This window comes from Carassius carassius, chromosome 7 (genome assembly GCF_963082965.1).
Source record: "Carassius carassius chromosome 7, fCarCar2.1, whole genome shotgun sequence".
NCBI classification, from domain to species: Eukaryota; Metazoa; Chordata; class Actinopteri; order Cypriniformes; family Cyprinidae; genus Carassius; species Carassius carassius.
In genome coordinates this window covers 9,274,211-9,295,971 of record NC_081761.1, presented here as the reverse complement: position 1 = coordinate 9,295,971, position 21,761 = coordinate 9,274,211, and the positions used below count along the sequence as shown (strand labels likewise).

The following is a 21,761-nucleotide window of genomic DNA, read 5'->3' as shown; positions in this document are numbered from 1 at the left end:
TTTCCTGGACAATAATGGTGGAAATGTTCAGTATTTATTTTTTGGCAAGATTTTTTGTATGTCTACAGAAACTGAAAAATACATTATATTGTGACCCTGAAATGAATTACTAAACCCCAGTTTTCTTTGTCCATTTCAGATCAGATTTGGTTAATTCAGGAAAAGGCAATCTCACACAATGAAAACTTCAAAATTTATTTATAAACTTTATTTTACCATAGCAAAGTGAATATCATTATCAACAGTCAATGAGTGCATTAGTGGATATCAGCCAACAAAAATTAATTACAAAAAACAAAACACTATATACTGTATACCATAAGCAATACAAAATCACAATGGGGGTATGGAAAACAATAAAACAGGCTTGGCACTGGCCTTATACTGGTCCAAAACAAGAGCAATCACCATTTATGCACTGGAAGTTCGGTATTAAGACTTTGAGCATACGCAGTGACAAGGCCTGAGCCACTTGGATGTGGAGCAATACTGTAGAAATCTAACAATAGAAGTTGATGACAGGCAGATGAAATGAAAGCATTTTCAGCTCTTTTTGAATGCATGTGTGACTTGCTCTTCCAGATGAGATTATTTGCATTGCAGATGTGAGTGCTGCAGATTTATAAAAAAAAAAAAAAAAAAAAAAATGCGGGTTGCATATTAGTTGCATTCATTGATTTTGCATTTGTGATATGAGGTAATGTGAATACCTTCTCTAGTCAACATCTAATTTAGCAATAAGCAAAATCTACACAACCAAGAGCTTAGAGTAGCTAAAATGGCATGCAGCCTTTTTCACTACAGGTAAAATGAAAATACAAAGTGATATAACAAATTTGATGAGTTGACTGATAAAATTACCTTTCAAAGTATAAAATAGTGTAAAAATCAAAAGGTCAGGTGTCAATAATACCAACATCTAAATGTGAGATCATGCAATCCATCACCATTCTTTACCACAAATAGACTGATAACACAGAATTAAAAACATTTCAGTGCACAGAGAACATGAAAGTTAAAAGTGCTTGCAAGAGCAGACCGTCACTCAGCTTTAGAATGTGCTTATTAGTGGTACATCTATGCTAAAACTGATCTCAGACCTGCATTCTAGCACTTTTATCTAGTCATCTTTAGTTCTGTAAGTTGTCCAGTAGGAAGAGCACCATTTTGTGGGATGACTATAGTTACCGGCTTCACAGGGCTTTAAAGCAGGACATTTTCACAAACACTGGGGTCACATCATAAGAACGAGGGTTTTAATAACACATAACTTTAATAAATGTGAGTAGTTATATTAGCATTGTTCTTCTGAAATTTGTTACGAATATAAAGTATTTTCTAATGATTGTCTAGCTATCTATAGGTATTTGTCTAGATATGTCGTAGCAGAGAGACTATTGTGTACAATGCACACAATAATATTGACTGTAGATGGGACAGTTACTGCACAGGTAAGGTACAGTGATATTTTGACATGCATGCGTTGCACAAAAATCATTTATAGCATGGCCCTGTGAGAGGATAATACTGATTATTTATCAACAGATAGAACTGTATTTATACTCACACACAGAGACACATACATACACACACGCGCTCTCAAAGTCACAGGGGAGCTGCAGAAGGGCTCAACCAAGGCTGGTGATGTTGGAACGACCACCAGGTGGTGCTACAATGCGATGGCCAGAGCGCCGAGGAATGTTGTCATCCATTTGAGCCCCTAATATTATTGAAATAATCATAAAATTTATATACTTGTTTGTAAAATACTGATAAATTGATACATTCAAAGGAATTGAGGATATAGGGTAATATATTCATTAGAATAGGCAATCTCCTCACCTGATAGGCTGAAGTTAGACTGATGCAAGTTTCTGATTGGTGGAGGCTGATGTGTAGTGGGTGAGGTCTTGGCAGAGGGTGCTGGGGTTATATATTTGGGTGTGGCTGGGATATCATATACTGGACCATCATACATCCCACGAGAAACTCCCTGCTTGCTCATCACCTTTCAAACAACAGTAAACGACAGGTTTGGTGTTACTAAGAGAAACTGAGACATGAACCTAAAAGTTTACTAACAATATCACTCATTTCTACCAGTCTTTGTATTTGCACAATAAAACCAATGACACATCTAGCAAAACTATGCTTGGAAAATTCTGAACCCTTACTTTACTACACTATTGTTAAAAAGCTTGGTGTCAGTAAAGTTTGTTTTAAAAGAAATTATTACTTTTATTCAGCAAGGAGGCATTAAATTGATCAAAACAGTAGCAGTAAAGACCTTTGTAAATTGATTTCTATTTCTAATAAATGCTGTTCTTTTGAACTTTCTATTGAAAGTTCTATAGAAACGAACAAAACTACTGAAAAAAGTATCACTATTGCCACAAAAACAGTTTTCAACACTGATAAGAAATGTTTATTGAGCATCAAATCCACATCTTACAATGATTTCTGAAGGATCATGTGACACAAGGAATAAATTAAATGTTTTAATATGTTAAAATATAAAATTAAAATTAACAAAAAAATTACAATACTACTGCTTTTACTTTACTGATAAATGCCTTGCCGAGCAAAAGATTATTCTTTAAAGAGGTCATATGATGTTGCTAAAAAGAACATTATTTTGTGTGAAATTAAATGAAATGTGTTTATGCGGTTTAAGGTTCATATAACACATTATTTTTCCACATACAGTACATTATTGTTTCTCCTCTATGCCCCACCTTTCTGAAATGCGTCGTTTTCTTCTACACTACTCAAAACTCACGTTTGTATCATCAGTGGCAAATCCTTTAAATATGTAAATGTACTTACAGACTGTGAGTCAGAAGCGCCAGCATTGTAGTCTACTCTCCCAGATTCAGGAAACAGTCCTTCATAAAATGTGCTGCACACTAAATATTTGGGTTGAACTGCTCTGGAACAGTGCTGTAAATACAACTTAACCACTGATTTCTAGTTGTGTCCTCCTTTGGAAGACCAAACAAAGTATTTTCAAAACAACGAAACAGTGTCCCCACAACATGGAAACAGTGCGAATCAAAGCTAAGCCTTCTTTTTTGCGTGAGCATTTGGGGCGACATTATGCAAATCTTCCCACATCGTGAAATAGACATAAGGGGGTGTATTTAAATGAGGCATTGTAGGAGGGAGTGGACGAGTCTTAACTTTTATAAAGAATATCTATTTGGGTTCAAGACTAGTCTTTGCAACTTTACAGATCTTCTTTATGCACCTAGAGCTTGTAACACTCCAAAGAGAAAAGAAAACTTGAAATCGCACCATATAACCCCTTTAAAACATTCAAAATTATACTGAACACAAAATTTTAAATGGCACTGTATATATACCAATAGTTTTATATACTGAGACTGAGTAAAGGTCAGTGAATTAATCAAAGAAGAGTCAAACCTTGTTGCGGTACTTAATGCGCTGGTAGGCAATGTCAGGGAAGGGTTTGCGAGAGATGAAACGTCCAGTCCCCTGCTGAACCTGAAGCTTCCCTTCCTCAAACACAATCTTACCCTGACTGACCACATACACTGGACCACCACGACACTCCATCCCCTCAAAAATATTGTACTCCAGAGCCTAGAAACAGAAGAAGAGAGATAGACTAGAAAAAATCCTTTCTATTTTCATACATTTTCACCTGTTTATCAAATAGAAAATCACAATTAATATTTTGCAGGCATTCAGAAACAAAATTAGTAGAAAATTGATGGATTAGAGTGGAACAACTCAACATCCTATTACAGGTATATACAATGCAGTATTAAATGTATGTACAACTGAATAAAAGCCATCCAGAGTATCATTCGATATTCCAGCATCGTGCAGAGATTTTCAGTCCTCACCGACTGCTGTGCTTTAGTTGTGATGGTCTTGATCTTGTTGGGGTCCCAGATAACAATGTCAGCATCTGAACCCACTGCTATACGACCCTTACGGGGGTACAGGTTGAAGATTTTGGCTGCATTAGTGCTTGTAACTGCAACAAACTGGTTTTCATCCATCTTCCCCATAGCCTGTAGGGAACAAGTTAAGTGGTGACTGATAAATGCAACCTGCACTTCAATCCATATAAACATACATGCAGATACACTTACCACTGCTTTGTCCCAAACAAAACCCATTCTCTCCTCCACTCCATTGGTTCCTTCGGGTATAAGGGTAAAGTTGTCCTTCCCTATGGCCTTTTGAGAGGTGCTGTAAGCACAATGTCCACTACCCACGACCTGTAGATCCCCACTGAAGAATGATTAAGAGAAATGTAATTACAGGGGTAGCAGCTCCATAAAGAACATGATCCAGGCTCTAGAGCTAGTTGTGATGTTCTTTGCAACCATATTTTTATTAAGAGTTACATAATGTGTCATGGTCCTAGAATTGTACACTACTGTTCAAAAGTCTGGGGTGTGTTTAATGTCTCTTTCTCTTATGCTTAGCAAGGTTGCATTAATTTATATATTCACTAAAAAATGTGAAAATCGAGAACGAGTCAATCTTTTGTTTGTTATCTGGCTCGACTCGGTGTTCATCTTCAGTTCTCTCTTCACAGCAGTTCAGTCAGTGTACTGTTAGAGTAAATGAATTACTCCGGGATATTGGTTTGTTTGAACTCAGAGGGAGTGTCAGCCACATTAAAAAAAGTTAACAGCTTAAGTCATTTGTGGATTAATGCGTATTGGAGACGAGAACCGTTTAAAACGATTCAGTTCGATTTGGTGAACTGGTTCAAGAAGATCCGGTTACATCGAGTGATTCGTTCGCGAACCGGATATCACTACACTGCAGTGCTGTGAACACGCTCACAACAGACACGGAAGAGAAGACAACCCTGAATAAAGTTGTAGTTTTTGCTATTTTTGGACCAAAATGTATTTTCAATTCTTCAAAAAATTCTAACTGACCCTCTGATGTCACATGGACTACTTTGATGATGTTTTTCTTAACTTTCTGGACATGGACAGTATACCGTACACACAGCTTCAATGGAGGGACTAAGAGCTCTCGGACTAAATCTAAAATATCTTAAACTGTGTTCCAAAGATAAACTGAGGTCTTACGGGTTTGGAACGACATGAGGGTGAGTCATTTATGACATAATTTTAATATTTGGGCGAACTAACCCTTTAAGAAACATTTCTTATTATCAGTGTTGAAAATATTTGTGCTGCTTCATATTTTTGTAAAAACAGCAATACATTTTTTTTTCAGGATTCTTTGATGAATAGATATTTCAAATAAAACAATTAATTTTCAACAGAAACATTTGTGGCATAAACTGACACTTTTAATGAATCCTTGCTGAATAAATGTATAAATAATAAAAAAAATCTTACTGCTCAATTTTAAATTCATTACAAGCTCCATAGATATTACACTCCAAAGACCTGAGGGATGTATATGACAGCTCTTTGTTATTTTAATTGTTCATGTTCTCAAATTTCTCTTCTATCTTTTGACCAACCAGCTTAGCTACTATAAGAGATAGTCAACTGAACATTAACTATTAAAGACATTTTCACTTAACCTACACTAGGTTTGCTTATTGAGCAACCAGCATCAGGTAAATTGCTGTCTTTTATGTATCACTGAAATGTTTCTTCATGTGGACTAACCATAAAATCAGGCCCAACTGCAATTGTCAGCTTCAGATAAACTATTGTAATACAAAAGGATGTATGCATCCATAATGCTTATGGATATGTGTGACTGTTATTTGGACAAAAGATGCACATGATGAAAAAATGATTCAGACAGAGGTGATATGTTTTGAAATCCCAAAATGCAACACCATACATCTACACACAATAAAACTAATTTTGCTCTTAGCATGCTACACATAATGTTTAATGCTTAAAAAAGAATCTTTGATCTTATTCTAGAATTTCTTCTCATCCTTTGGACCCGTCTAATGTATCTATGCTAAAAAATAAATGTCCTCTCTCCAGCTGTGTCCGTCTGCCTCTATGTGACAGTGTGTGTGTGTGGGTGTGAACCTCTGTGCCTGTGAGTGTGTGTGTGTGTGTGTGTGTGTGTGTGTGTGCATGCATGTGAAAGTATGTGTGGCTGTGGATGTCAACATAATGACATCTCTCTCATAGCAGGCTCTCTCTCTAGCAGCCTGCAAGCTATGTGTGTGTGTGTGTGTGTGTGTGTATGTGTGTGTGGTGGGGAGGGAGGAGGAGAGTGCTGTAACCATGGTAACAGGAGATGAAAGCCTGATCTATTTTTAGAAATGGGGCCAGGAAAAAGTGTGTCTGCTGCTAGGGTGTAGCAAAGAGCCAAAGTAAAGGAAAAATTGGCAGATAGTTATGGAAGTAAAATAATGACTTATGTCTTTGAAACAAAAAAGCATGCTGAATAGCACTATCTGAAAAAATAATGCATTGAATTAACAGTACTTGCATTTTAATGCCTTGTATTTCCAGGGCTTGCATCTTTAGGTCCTGAAATTTAATATAGTTGTTCGTTTAAGCTGTGAATTTTTCAATTAAAAATATTTCACACACTTTTTCATAATTAAAAAATCAATAATTCATATTCACGTTCCAGAATTCACTTCCAAAATATTAAATCGGTTAAAAAATACGATATAATATTCGACAGACAAATTTCGGTCCATTTTATTTCACTTTCCAAATTCGCTTCCACAAATTCAGTGGTTAAAATTCGGCAGATAATTCGCCCTTTCACATCCGGGAGCTGCAGGAATAGCAGTAGAGCACAGAGGCGTGATCTCCAACTGCTGTCAGTCGCTCACCAGCAGGTGGTGCAAGCGGCTGTTATATAAGGCCAAAGCAACAGGTGGATTAAGTAATACAGTTACAAAAACTGATCTGCAGAAATTAAGCAAGCGCTAGGTAGAAGTTTTGATTATCGGGGCATGTGGAAAAGCTGATTGTGCGTATGTTTATCCGTAACTTTGTGTCATGGCTTTTGCGTCGCTGAGCTGTAATACTGGGGATACCCTCACGTCACACTCCAGGATTCCCCAATGACGAGTAATGCTTCTCAGTCAAATAATACTGTGATATAAGACCTCAGATCTCAGAATACATTTTATTGATGATTATGCAAACTATATAGACAGTTAAGCAGATGTAAAGTATGAACGAACGCTCAAGGTTTCACGCTGTTTCCCTCAGAAATCTGTTAAAGAAAAGAAAACACATTACGTGGCTCAGCGCACTAACAGTGACAGCGATTAAAAGACAAAACTCACATCTGACTGATGATGCAAACTATATACAGACAGATGAGGATATGAACGCAAGTTACGGAGCAAGAAAAAGTGCATGTTATATATATAAAATAATTTATTTAATTTATTTAAAAAATAATTAATGAATGAATAAGGGGCCATTCACATATCGCGCCTAATAACGCGTGGAAAAGGCTATGCGCTCGGGCAGAAGCTCTCCTGAGGCTAAGCAACAATGACGCGCTCTCTCCATGAAGACGCGGAAATTTCAGCAAAGGATAAATGGATTTGCAGCACAAAAAAAATCGGTTTCAGTAGCTCTGATACTAAATTTATTTCAAAGTGGCAATCCATATAGAGCTATGATCAGCTGGTCCTTCATCTTGGCTGAGCTTTCAACGTTCAGGGAAAGGATGAAGCTGAATGTTTAGTTCTTGTCACATGACCTGCGGTGCACTTGTGGCATTCTGAAAGTTGAGATGTTTTTAACTCGATGCAGTGCGGATGCGCCTGGAAAAAACGGCGCGTCGCACCGCGTGCGCATCGCGACCGCGTCGCTTCCATTATGAGCGCGCATACCGCGTGCCTACATTGGAAATAACGAAATTGAGCATGCAAAAGACGCGATATGTGAACGCCCCCTAAGAACTGCGGTCTTCTACTTCAAATATGCCGTGGAGAATCACAGAAAGTGACCGAATTCAAGAACATTTTTGCGGCATCTCTCAAGCAACGAATAAACACCGCTAACTTGGAGAATGCAGTGAAAACTCCTCTTCTCGCGTCTGCCCTAGACCCTCGGCACAAACATCTCAGGTTTCTCGATGAAAACATGAGAGAAGTAAGAAAAAAACACTTTTTTTGAACATTATCAGAACATTTTCCTTGATGCGAGTGGTGCGGATGCAGTCGCCACGATGAAGAAGATGCAATGCCCACTCGTTGGAAAAGGCAGAGCCAGTTCTCCAGCGATGATTACAGAGAGTCCAGCCGAGACGAGTGGGAGCAGTTCTTGCTGGAGCCATGTATTCCACCAGATGAGGATCCCATTCAGTGGTGAAACGAAAACACGAAGCGCTTCACAAAACATATTCGCTTAGCTCACCGTTATTGTGAGTCCCGACAACGTCTGTGCCGTCAGAGCGCGTTTTCTCCACGGCCGGCCTTATTGTTAACAGACTAAGGAGCCGACTTTCCCCCGATCATGTTTACATGCCCGTGTTTCTTAACAAGAACATGTAAAACAATAAAAAAAAAGCAAAAAAGATTTGCTGACAGTTTAAAAGTTAAGTGTACAATATAATTGCTGCAGGCTGCTTTACCCTGTACTTTTATTTGTTTGCACGCATTGTTAAAGGTTTTCAGCTACAAAACACAATGTGTAATAATCAAGCTTATTGTGTGTAAGCTTGTTCAAAATGACGAAAACAAATGTTGCTGAAAAATAACGTCTGACTCATTAAACTTAATTTAAATAAACAAATATTTGAATATTCTTTTTTTGTGAGCTCAAATATTCGAATGTGATATTTGTGGAAAACGCCCATCCCTAGTAAGTCAGTCTTGTATCTAGCAATGTACTACAACTGTTGGAACATGAAAACCCTTTCCAGGGATCTTTAATATGTAAATAATTGTATACTGTAAATATATGAAGGGAGGTATTGGCAAAATCTCACCTGTAGAAAATCACTATGAGAAATACAAGATTAAGAATTTGACTGTGTTATTTAAAATTTTAATTAAAACACATTGGACCTTTTAACCCAGTCAGTGGAATTGTCAGACGGTCCCTTGGGAGCGGTAGCACGTCAATAATTTCTTCAGTTTAAATTTTCTGAATATACCTAGATTGTTTTTAACTCATTTTTTTATGTTAATATAAATTGGTTGCATATTGTTAAAACTAATCATGGTATTGGTATCTTTGTGTGACTGTCGACTTTATAGATCAGCGGTAATGAAAATCCATTATAAAGAAAATGCAGCGCATTGGATTCTTTTTGACCCCATTTGCTTGCCTGTATATAGTTTGCATAATCATCAATAAAATGTATTCTGAGATCTGAGGTCTTATATCACAGTATTATTTGACTGAGAAGCATTACTCGTCATTGGGGAATCCTGGAGTGTGACGTGAGGGGATCCCCAGTATTACAGCTCAGCGACGCAAAAGCCATGACACAAAGTTACGGAAACTAAACAACCGAAAGCAATATGTGTCTTCCTTAGATGTAATGTTAGTTCTGTAATTCAGCGTTGGGTAAAACACCATTATAATCTCCTTTGAATGCTGCTTACTTGGTAACAGCAAAGAGGTTGAAATAAACATACGCACAATCTGCTTTTCCACATGCCCCGATAATCAAAACTTCTACCTAGCGCTTGCTTAATTTCTGCAGATCAGTTTTTGTAACTGTATTACTTAATCCACCTGTTGCTTTGGCCTTATATAACAGCCGCTTGCACCACCTGCTGGTGAGCGACTGACAGCAGATGGAGATCACGCCTCTGTGCTCTACTGCTATTCCTGCAGCTCCCGGATGTGAAAGGGCGAATTATCTGCCGAATTTTAACCACTGAATTGGTGGAAGCGAATTTGGAAAGTGAAATAAAATGGACCGAAATTTGCCTGTCGAATATTATACATCGTATTTTTTTAACCGATTTAATATTTTGGAAGTGAATTCTGGAACGTGAATATGAATTATTGATTTTTTTAATTATGAAAAGGTGTGTGAAATATTTTCAATTGAAATATTCACAGCTTAAATGAACAACTATATAAAATTTCAGGACCTAACAATGCAAGCCCTGGAAATACAAGGCATTAAAATGCAAGTACTGTTAATGCAATGCATTATTTTTCAGTTAGTGCTATTCAGCATGCTTTTTTGTTTCAAAGACATAAGTCATTATTTTACTTCCATAGATAGTGCCACTTTGCATAGGACTTCAGTATTACACTGCATCTACACTAACAGTGCAACTGTCATAGATGTCGAAAATGTCGAAATAACTCAAAATTATTTACCAGGCCAGCAGAGAGTGAAGGTGATCAGGTGTTGTCGGGTCAGGGCTGAGGGGTGGAGAGATCACATGGGCTGCTGCTTTCACCCAGTTTTTACTCCAATAGTGAGATCCATCTGTTGCTATGCTGGCTGTGATTGGCTCGCCAAAAACAACAGAGCCTAAAGCCAGGAAAAATTAAATAAAGAGAGAAAGCCCATAAATTGTGAGACTGGTATATTCAAGTTTGCTAGACATTGCAATAAATAACTTTTTGTTTTTTGAGTACACCTACCATTTATGCTACTACACTTTAATTTGGTGTTAATAATAATAATGATATATATATATATATATATATATATATATATATTTATATATATATATATATTTTTTTTTTTTAAATATTACTTTTATTCTGCAAGGAACTGACCAAATGTGACAGTAAAGCCTTATTACTGTTACAAAAATTCCGTCAAATATATTCTGAAAAATGTAACATCACAAACATATTGAACAGTACAACTTCAACTATCAGTCTTGAACAGTGACAATAATAAGTGATGTTTCTTGAGCAGCAAATCAGGTATTTAAAATGATTTCTGTAGGATGATGTGACAACTGAAGACTGCTGAAAATTCAGCTTTTTAATATATTACATTTGAAAATATTGTAAAAAAAATTCAAAAATTTAATTTTTTACTTTATGTATGATCAAATAAGTGCAGCCTGGGTGGGAGACTTCTTTCAAGTATGTTAAATTGTGAATTCAGCATGCAACAATATTTCACAATATGTAGTCACCTTTCTTCCGTGCATTTGTCACAGTATCAGCTGCACTTTTACTCATCACTTTGGTGATGTAGACAGGGCAGTTGACTCGGTTGCCAAGGGTGATAGCGCGGAAAACAGCCTCCGCCTCCAGCTGTGAAACAGACGTCCAGTTACATCAAGACACTCCACTCTGCAAAAAAACTGACTGGATAAACAGTTACTCAGTTAAACATCTTAATAGTTTGCCAATTTATTGATTCTACCTCCTCTGGGCGGCTCAGTGGGTGGCCCTCGGGACCAGTGATGCCCATTCCCAAGATTTTGCTTTGTTCCTTTAACACAAATATTGAAAAAACAGAAAGTGGCAGAAGAATGTGTTTGAATTCTGTGTGACATTTGCTCATTAGACAACAGGTACCTGCGCTATGAGGTCTCCATTCTCTGCGTGCACCAGCACCACTGCCCCCTGCTCCTTTAGGAATGAGAATGCTTCATACAACTAGATGAGAGAAAGAAAGAGTGATCAAATTAGTTATGTTATTATATCACAGTACAGGATGCCCTATAGATGGAAGCATAGATACCTAACCTGAGAGTCAGGCATTTGAAATAACCCTTTGTAAGCCATGTACACTTGGAAAGAGTTGATTCCTGCCAAAAGAAGAGAACATTAACATGCATTTCAGAAAAAAATACAGTACCGTTCAAACGTTTTGAGTGTGTGACATTATTTAATTTTTTGAAAGACTTCTCTTATGCTCACCAAGGCTGGATTTGTTTGAAAAGACACAGTAAAACTGCAATATTGTGAAATATTATTGCAATTTATAGTACATTTTACAATGCAATTTATTCTTTTGATTTTTGTTTTTGTTTTTCAGCAGCCATTACTCTAGTCTTCAGTGTCACATAATCCTTTAAATTATTCTAATGTGCTGATTTACTGCTCAATAAATATTTTTTAAACCAGTTGGTCTTCTTAATATTTTTTTAAACCCATCATTTTGACATTTTGTCAGGATACTTGATCAATAGAAAATGCAAAGGAACATTTATTTTTGAAATGTAAAAAAAATTTAACACTTCAAAGATGAGTGTCTTCACTATTAATTTTGATCAATATAATGTGTCCTTTTATAAATTAATGTTCGTGTTTTTTTTTTTTTTTTTTTTTTGACTAACCCCAAACATTTTAACTGTTGTGAATTAACAATCCTCAGCATTTGGCACATTTATCAGGTGGCTCTGAAACATCAGTATGATCATGATATGTGGCTTTAAAAGCACAAAATACTTTTACCTTTGCAAATACTGTCACATCTTTAAATATGTGTTCACCTTTTTCCTGTACCAGCTGTTCCAGCTCCTCCTTCACACCTTCATGCCAATGAGGGATATCCACATGAAGTGAGTAATCACAGCAGGACTTTTTATCAGCTGCTTCCTGCCACTTCTCAAAGGCCTCCAAAAGACTGTCACCAGGCTGTGGAGTCACATGGTCAACTGAAACAGAAAATGATGGATTCTGCTCAAAATGTTTGATCAATTTTTGAAGATCCCATTAAATAGTTCCTATTATTTTATGTTGAAGATTCTGTTACTTTGCTGCTTTAGTCCTAAATTACTCTATTGATTTTTGTATGCTCCTTTAAGACTTTTATCAAGCACAGACTCTTTTCGTTCTTTGTCTCACACACAACAGTTAATAGTTCTAATACATTGTTTAAAGAAAATTAGCTATTGTAACCATAAAATAACTCTTGGCTCTGACTGCTAGAGAAAATAAAATCTGATTGGCTATAGCTGATATGAGTCGAGGGCATGTCCTTGTAGCAAGCAACAACAGACACATTTGGGACACTGCTTTGCTCTCACAGGGAGATGCAAGTCCTAGTCCAGGAAGTTGTTCAGAACATTTGGCACTGCATCCTAAATATTCAACATACTTGAACCTTTGCCACAATCACATACTTGAACCTTTGCCACAATCCTGAGATCAAATGTCATTTGAGTTCTTTTTTTAAGAAACACTTTCTTCTTCTTTTTTTAAAATGCCATATTAACAATTGATCCAGACTTACTGATCATGGTGGTTCCTCCTGCCAGAGCAGCTTTGGTTCCCTGGTAGAAGTCATCCACAGGTGGAGTGCCCAAGTAAGACTTATGCAGACAGGTGTTCACATCAATACCTCCAGGAATCACCATACACCCATTAGCCTCAATCACCTTGATGCCCCCCGGCACAATCAAGTTCTCCCCAACCTGTCTGAAGGCGAGATGGGAAATGAACACATTACATACTACACAAACAGATGACATATTAAACATGCACTATATTACACAACAGGCCAAAATACAGTTGTGCAATTGAAACAAAAAAAAGTTATGAAAAGGTTTTAATAGCCTAATGCCACAAGAGAATTTCATTTGATGCAAAATTTAATATGTTATACAATATAATGCAATTAAGCATTATTTCATTCTGTTGACAGCCACAGAAATCTACACAATCTGCATAATCTATCTCATAAGTGTCCACTCACTTAGTATGTCACTCAGTATGAATGGGCCTTTATATGAAAATCATTCATATTAATATTTGCTTGTCCATGAGCATAAATACTTTTTCAAAAATAAATGCCAGCAAACAGTAGACAGTTATTTCAGATTTCTAAAATTGTAATTGTAATTAATTAATTAATTAATTGTTAATATAATTGTTTTAAAATAACGTTAACATTAAGCAAACTGGACATTTTTCCTGCACATTAATGTTGACTTGATTGACTTGACTTGATTTTTTTATAGTGCTTTTGTAAACGTGTGCATTTGCTTGTGCATGGTGTCTTACTTAATAATTCCATCTTCAACATAAACGTCAGCATATAGCGACTGATCATCATTGACCACTCTTCCACCTTTAATCAGCAGCCGCTCGCTCTGAAGAAAAGAAGAAAACACAGAGAGAAAGCAAGAGAATGAGTGACCAACAGGAGTTTAAAGCTTATTTTACCTGCTATATTTGCAATTCACTGATAACAGAGCCTTCTGCACACTTTCAGCCTCACACTCTGTGAATAGGTGGGGTTTTATGAACAGAGAAGAGCAAATGTAGTAATGTGGAAAGAAGTTAGGTTGCCATGGTAACCTCGCATCACCCAGTTGTCAGGAAGGCACATTGCATGGCGTTTTCCTAAACTGATTCAGGCTTCATATTCAAAGCATAAGCCTAGATATATGCGCTATTCCTAGATGTCAACGAGGCACAGATCGCAAAGATTGCTTCAGTCTAGGATTAGGATCATTCTAATCCATTACTCATAACTACAGGCATAAATTACAACACATAGAGCTCATATTCCTATGTTCTTTAATAGTTTAAATGTGTGCACTGGCATTAAAAAAAACAAGTGCCTGTTTATTCCAGATTTTGCGTCTGGTCCGCTGCATATGCACTCGCTATTTGTCAAATGAAACGCGCCCAACAAAGCTGCTATAAATTCATGCACGATTCATTATTTATCCCGGCATCTATTGTAAATGCAAACGGAGCGATGCTCGTTTTGTGCACGGCAGGGATGTGTGCCTGGCTGTGCCTCATTGTAGCAGTAATTGTAACCTTTCCTTTGACTGATTTCAGTGCTCTTAGCGGCCTCTGCTTTGTTGGCTCGCTAAGAATTTAATCCCTTCTCGTCTCGTTTCCCCCACGCGCAGGATTTACCGGGAGCAGAAGGCTCGCCGTGCAGCCGGTGTCTTACCGTCAAATGCGGGATGTTCTTCTTTCCTTGGTAGCCCGTCCCAGACATCTCTCTTTTATGATTTGAGGAGATGAAAAATGAGCCCCCGCTTCTTTTTGCCACCGACCCACTTATTGAACTAGCGCTCCGTTAGTGCTGCACAAGCGAGCACCTCTTCCGAGGGGGTTGTGTGTGTGTTTGAGTGTATTATCTGTTCGCCTGTTCGAAGACGTGTTTTGTATTAGAGTGTATGTTGGAGCGCCCTCCTCACATGAAACAGAGAGAAAACTGGACGAGAATCGGTAAAAACAATGTCAGGGTTATGGATTACTGGTCTACTAATAGTTTCGTAAAATTAGTTCCTCTTCAGTAACTCGAGCTGCGTCGAGAACGTTTGGGGAACGCGTCCAGCGTGACGTCTCTGAATAATGTGTATAATCAGTCCAAAGGTATGGAAGCATATGGGTAGCGATATTCAATTTGCAATGTAATATGCAAAATGACAATGCAATATGTAAAATGGCAATGCATTTCTGTATTTAGATTTACATTTTCCAATACATGTGTGCAACGTTTGGTGCAAAATGAAAATGAAAATGAAATTACATAATTTTCATTTGGCATTTCATACACCAGTTTTAATATGTAAAATGAATACTAATTTTAGCGCTTTATAAGTTGCAAAATGAAAATGAAAATGTATTACAGAAATGATTAGATATGTATAACATGTTCAAGCAAAAACTTTGGCAAAATTATCATTTAAATGCTATTTTTCTTAAACGCATTAACACTCACAGTCAAGACACTTACAATTGCATTTTCATTCATTGTCCCGCAATGAATGTAGCAAAATTCAATGTGCACATTGAAAATGCATTCCGAGCCGATCACGTGTCCGCCACCTCCCGCCATGTCAATCACTGCCTGAACAAGGCGGGGCTTGCAGAAGGTCTGAGACTCAAATCTCAAGAAGAGGATTCAAGTGAGAGAACATGGACAAGACCGTTGGTCCGTGTACGTTTTGATCATTTCGGTTTATGGCTTCAATATTTCATTTGCACTTGTGGGCGGCGCTGAAGCACTCCTTTCATCTGATTGGTCGAATCGCTCCACCTTCAGCACAGTCTTTTCATTCTTTCAGGCAGAATAAGAGTCAGTGGGAGTGAAGCACTGTAATGTCTGAAACCACCGCTCACTGTTAATTAGCATAATATTTGAATCGATGTAGCTGGGCACATAATTCGTGCTGCTGCGACTTGCAAGAGACCCCGCTAAATTATTTCTAGGTTATAGTATTGTATAAATATTGCCCCACTAATAAAAAAAGTGCAAATAGTTCTGTCTCCTTGGATAAAAGTGAAGTGGAAATAAATATAGTTAAATTTATGAAATAAAATTAAATAGGATTTTTTGGGAAGGTAAGTCTGGCCAGTTATACAGCAACACGAGTCAGACGAGTCTGAAGATCTGAGCTGAATTTGGTGAAAAACTAAAGTTCTAGTCTGTGTCAATTACTCTCATAATAAATAATAATAATAATTTTACCCGTATCTTTTGGTATAAGTTGCATCAATCCAAAAATACGTCATGACGAGGAAAAAAACATATATAAGTCGCATTTATTCAGAGCCAAGAGAAAACATTACCGTCTACAGCCGCGAGAGGGCGCTCTGGGGTAGGCTACAGGAGCACTGAGCAGCATAGAGCTAATTTTACTATTTTTATTTCAGAAATGTAACAATATTAATTTTTAAAATTATTTATTAATGTCAGACACACATACCTAGTGCCTTATGACTTAAAAGATGAGAGTGGTAAATGTTACAGACATGGAACTGTTCAGTCTATTATTGACAATATTCATACAATACTACAACCTAGAAATAATTTGCAGGTCTCAGCAGCACGAATTATGTGCCCAGCTACATCGATTCAAATATTATGCTAATTAACAGTGAGCGGTGGTTTCAGAAATTACAGTGCTTCACTCGCACTGACTCTTAATTTGCCTGAAAGAATGAAAAGACCGAGTTGAAGGTGGAGCGATTCGACCAATCAGATGAAAGCAGCTTTTCAGCTCCGCCCACAAGTGCGAATTAAATATTAAAGCCATAAACTGAAATGATCAAAACGTACACGGACCAACGGTCTTGTCCATGTTCTCTCACTTGAATCCTCTTCTTGAGGTTGTAGTCTCTGACCTTCTGCAAGCCCCGCCTTGTTCAGGCAGTGATTGACATGGCGGGAGGGGGCGGACACGTGATCGGCTCGGAATGCATTTTCAATGTGCACATTGAATTTTGCTACATTCATTGCGGGACACTGAATGAAAATGCAATTGTAAGTGTCTTGACTGAGTGTTAATGCATTTAAGAAAAATAGCATTTAAATGATAATTTTGCCACAGTTTTTGCTTGAACATGTTATACATATCTAATCATTTCTGTAATACATTTTCATTTTAATTTTGCAACTTATAAAGCGTTAAAATTAGCTTTCATTTTACATATTAAAACTGTAAATGGCAAATGAAAATTATGTAATTTAATTTTCATTTTCATTTTGCACCAAACGTTGCACAAATGTATTGGAAAATGTAAATGTAAATACAGAAATGCATTGCCATTTTACATATTGCATTGTCATTTTGCATATTACATTTCAAATTGAATATCGCTACCCATATGCTTCCATACAAAGGAAGGGCAAGACGTCATTGGCGGGTGACGTCAGAGACCAGGAAGCATAAAAGCATGAGCGGCGAAGCCGGTAATCAGCCTTGTGTCTTCAGCAAGCACTCTGTGTGTGTGTCAGTCGCTATCTGTTTGTGAGTCTTATTAAGTGTCGTTTGTCCACTGATAAACACCATTGTCAAAGCTTCAATCAAGAGAAGTTTTGGGCGAGAGCAGGCAGCGTTCAGGCTGTGTGTTTTCCCTGCCAAAAAAAAAAAAAAAGGTAGGTGAAGCGCGCAGTGTCAGCTCTCGAGGGAGTTGACGGCTGCGATGCGAGCCTTTGCTTCACTCTCAGAAGGCTCTCTTTGAGGAGACCTTTCACTGGCATTTCTCGCGGTGCCAGCCCCGCTTTTGCCGAGGCGGCGCGGTGGTTGTGCTCGTGGGATTTGCTTTCCGATCTGCTGGAAGGAATGTAAGACGGGCAAGTCCCTATCTTCTTTCTTAGCCACCAGATCCGGCGCCCGCTCTCGGGGGTTCGGAAGCCCGCGTTTGCAGTACTTTCTCCCCGATGAGAGGGTGCGACACGCTGCCTGTCTTTCTCTGAGGAGATTGATATGGAAAGGCATCGATGAGCTCGCCAGTTGTTCAAGCACCAGTCACACAAGCACCAGTTACACAAGCATATTATGCCTAATATTATAATATGCAGCATTAATGAAGAGTGGAGCTCGCCAGCGCTGCGGTTTCTTCACCTTCTGAGACAGCTCGCTGCTGCACGCTCTGAGGAGTGTATCCGTGCATGCGATCTTGCGGTTGCGGTCGCGCTGGGGCTGAGGCACTGTGGCGACCGCGTTAGCAGGAATCGCACATGATCTGGCGAACGGGTTGGAGACGGCTCGTCCTATCTCCACCCGTGTTCACTAGATCTAGAGCTCGTTCTCGACAGGCCAAGTCCGAGGACTGGTGTGTCACGATCTATCAAAAAGATGCACTTATCTCCATCCTTCATCGGAAGTTCCTGAGGTTTGCTTTTGGGGGCAAAAGCCTACCAATAAGGATTTTCCACTGGCCTTGCACTCTCACCCCACACTTTCACAACTCAACCACATTGACGATTGGTTGATATCAGCTTAATCTTAGCAGTTCAGCACCGAGGTGTCATTCTCGCTCACATGAAAGAGCTTGGGTTAAGACTTAACGCCAAGAAAAGTGTGCTTTCTCCAGTACAGAGAACCACTTATCTGGGCATGTTGTGGGATTCGACCACGATGCAGGCTCGTATGTCACCTGCACGGATCGAGTCGATCCTCATTGCAGTCACGAGAGAAGGCCGGTCACTCACTGTCAAGCAGTCATGGAGATTGCTGGGTCTGATGGCAGCTGCGTCCAACGTAAATACTATTGGCCTGCTGTACATGAGACCCATACAGTGGTGGCTCAAGACCAAGGGGTTCTCCCTGAGGGGGGAAACCCACTTTGCATGCTAAAGGTCACACGGTGCTGCCTACATGCCTTGGATATGTGGAGGAAGCCTTGGTTCTTGTCTCAGGGCCCGGTGCTGGGAGCTCCTTGTCACCTGGGGATGCTAGCGACAGACGCGTCCCTCACCGGCTGGGGTCCGTTCATGAGTGGCCACCCTGCCCATGGTCTGTGAAGTGGTCGCCATCTGGCACATCAACTGCCTGGAGATGCTGGCCGTGCTTCGTGCACTTCGTTATTTTCTCCCAGACCTAAGAGGTCACCATGTGTTGGTGCGCACCGACAACACAGCGGTGGTCTCTTACATCAACCACCAAGGAGGTCTGCACCGTTTATACAACTAGCGTACCAGATCCTTGTATGGGCCCAGGACGAATTCCTCTCGCTCAGAGCAGTTCACATTCCTGGGCATCTTAATATGGGAGCAGACATCCTGTTGAGGCAGGGGCCGAGGCCCGGGGAATGGCGGCTTCACACCGAGGTGATGAAGCAGAGTTGGAGAGTTTGGCCAGACTCGGGTGGATCTGTTTGCGACTCGAGAGACATTGCACTGTCCCCTCTGGCTTCCTCTGACTCATCCAGCTCCACTGGGGCTGGACGCCATGGTACAGACGTGGCCGAGACTTCATCTGTACATTTTTCCCCCGATTGCTCTGCTCTCTGGAGTTCTGGAGAGAGTGCGCCGGGATGGAGTCCGGCTGCTGTTAGTAGCCCCATTCTGCCCGGGCCGGGAATGGTTCCTGGACCTGATTTGTCTTTTTGACGGCACTCCATGGGAGGTTCCCGTCAGTAGAGATCTCCTCTCGCAGGCGGAGGGTGCGTCCCCACATGGAGCTTAGAGGCTGTAGGTGTGGTCTCTGAGGAGGCACAACTCTTAGCTTCCGGTCTCTCAACCGATATTGTAAGACCGTTCTCCAATCCAGAGCTCCCTCAATAAGGAAACTTAATGAGGAAGCTTTTCACTTCTTGGTGCGGAGACCGCCAGCTCGACCCAGTTAACTGCCCGGATGGTACAGTGCTGGAGTTCCTGCAGGCTCTCCGCAGGGTTGACCCACTCCACCCTGAAGGTCTACGTGGCGGCCATGGTGGCCTACCGCGCCCCTCTCGGTGGCCAGTCAGTGAGCAGAAACCCTCTGGTTACATGTTTCCTCAATGGTGCGCTTAGGCTGAGGCCTCCGGCCAGAAGAAGCTTATGCTAACCGGTGATCAGGATGCTATCCTAAGCCTCGAGTCCTCTGATCTCCCCTCTCCTCGGGGTCAAGACTCACTCCTTCTGAAGTTTGGCCATTGGACGGGTTGTCCCCAATTTCTGTCAGGCTCCTTCTCCTTCTCTTGCTTTAGCTGTGCTCTTCCACACTAGGCAGAGATTTGAAAGTCTGGCGGCGTGGGCATTCTCGTTCCCCAAACGTTCTCGACGCAGCTCGAGTTCCTGAAGAGGAACGTCTAAGGTTACATATGTAACCCTGGTTCCTCGAAGGAACGAGACGCTGCGTCGCAGTGCCAAACTTCCGGCATCTCTGGCTGGCGCTTGCTTCATCCTTTGAGGCTGATTACCGTGCTTTTATGCTTCCTGGTCTCTGACGTCACCCGCCAATGATGTCTTGCCCTTCCTTTGGACTGATTATACACATTATTCAGAGACGTCACGCTGGACGCGTTCCCCAAACGTTCTCGACACAGCATCTCGTTCCTTCTAGTAAAATTACAGTAGGCTATTAGTTTTTACATCTTAGTATGCTTTCAAAGTAGCCTATAGGGGTTTACTTTCGCATAATAGGCGAATAATAGTTAATTTTGTTAGTTTATTATAAAAAAATTCCAGCATTTGTATATTTTCTTTCTTTCTTTTTTTATCATATAAAGTAGGCTATGGTAACTAGCAGTTAACTAAGGTTTTTACTTTCACATTTTATGTCAGAACAGGTAGCCTACTTGTTCATTATATGCTTTACAGAGTAGACCTATTTTTTATGAGAACATTTTAACCTTGTGTTGCCATACTTGCATGGTTTAAGGCTCAAATGCGCCGAAAATTGACACGCATAACATTTAAGCTCACCTTTCCGTTGTTTTGCTCATAACGACATTCCTTTTCAGCCTGATCCGTGATTTCGACACCCGGACGCCCGTCGTCTCTCTCACCCGGGGAGCTGATGGTCCCCCCGCTGATCTCATAAGCTTCAAAGTCCCCATCCACGATGCGTTCCCTGCTACTGCTACGTGAGCTCCTGTTCCCCTTCCTCCCTATGGCGTACTGGTCAAAATCGATAGTCTTGTTATCATACGCGCCCTCGACGGAGCTAAACATTCCGTGAGACTTGTGGCGCTGGTTGGGTCCGGTCGAGATGGGTTTAGCCAGGTACACAGGGAGCTCATCCTCCCGGTTCCACTGTCGCCTACAGTCCGACATCACTCATAAGAGGGAGATGATGCTCTAATACAATGATGAAGCGAGATGCCAGTGCAGAAAACCAGGTCAGTCTTGGTTTGCCTGGAGGTCGCAGCTTGCAGACTGAAAATGATGCTGCGATCTACTTTCCCGACAGTGATAGCTAGTCCGAATAAAATTGCATCAAATCTAGTTCTCTCTGAATATTGGTAAAAGCAAATTAATTTAACTGTTTTAATTTAGACCTATATCAAAGCTTTTTTTTTTGTCTAAATTAAGATTTAGACTAAGCAATGCAGTGAGTGCCAGCCTCCACCCCAAAGTGCGTGCAAGATGCGCAAAAACACTGCAGTCAGCTGCACTGACTTGCATAAATCTATCAGCAAACGCGTGGAACTTTTGAGAGCTCTAGGCTGTTTTGAGTCGTAAACGTAGCTATCTTTCAAATTTAATTGCTCATTTACAAGACGCACTAG

The 21,761-nt window shown here is 39.8% G+C and overlaps 1 protein-coding gene across 2 annotated transcripts; it reads right to left on the bottom strand.

The window, feature by feature from the left end:
• Positions 1–186: 186 nt before the first annotated feature.
• On the bottom strand, positions 187–21,443 carry crmp1 (collapsin response mediator protein 1). 2 transcript variants are annotated; one of them, XM_059553758.1, is made up of 14 exons: positions 20,956–21,443; positions 13,857–13,945; positions 13,087–13,271; positions 12,344–12,508; positions 11,595–11,656; positions 11,424–11,504; positions 11,269–11,337; positions 11,036–11,156; positions 10,257–10,413; positions 4,122–4,263; positions 3,870–4,040; positions 3,424–3,603; positions 1,843–2,008; positions 187–1,720 (listed from the first exon to the last, which is right to left on the bottom strand). In XM_059553758.1, the coding sequence occupies exons 1-14, from the start codon at positions 21,304–21,306 to the stop codon at positions 1,629–1,631; spliced, it is 2,031 nt and encodes a 676-aa protein (XP_059409741.1). In that variant the 5' UTR covers positions 21,307–21,443; the 3' UTR covers positions 187–1,628. The 2 variants fall into 2 exon arrangements, with proteins under 2 accessions (XP_059409741.1, XP_059409742.1); XM_059553759.1 differs by lacking the exon at positions 20,956–21,443 and adding an exon at positions 14,764–14,939.
• Positions 21,444–21,761: the final 318 nt, after the last annotated feature.

Bases quoted from the DNA above. Each gene is read 5' to 3' on its own strand.
- crmp1 (XM_059553758.1), bottom strand. From the start codon at position 21,306: ATGTCGGACTGTAGGCGACAGTGGAACCGGGAGGATGAGCTCCCTGTG. The intron at 11,505-11,594 runs GTTAGGTATCTA...TCTCTCATCTAG, and splicing joins TTCAAATGCCTGACTCTCAG to TTGTATGAAGCATTCTCATT. The intron at 11,338-11,423 runs GTACCTGTTGTC...TTTGTGTTAAAG, and splicing joins ATGGAGACCTCATAGCGCAG to GAACAAAGCAAAATCTTGGG.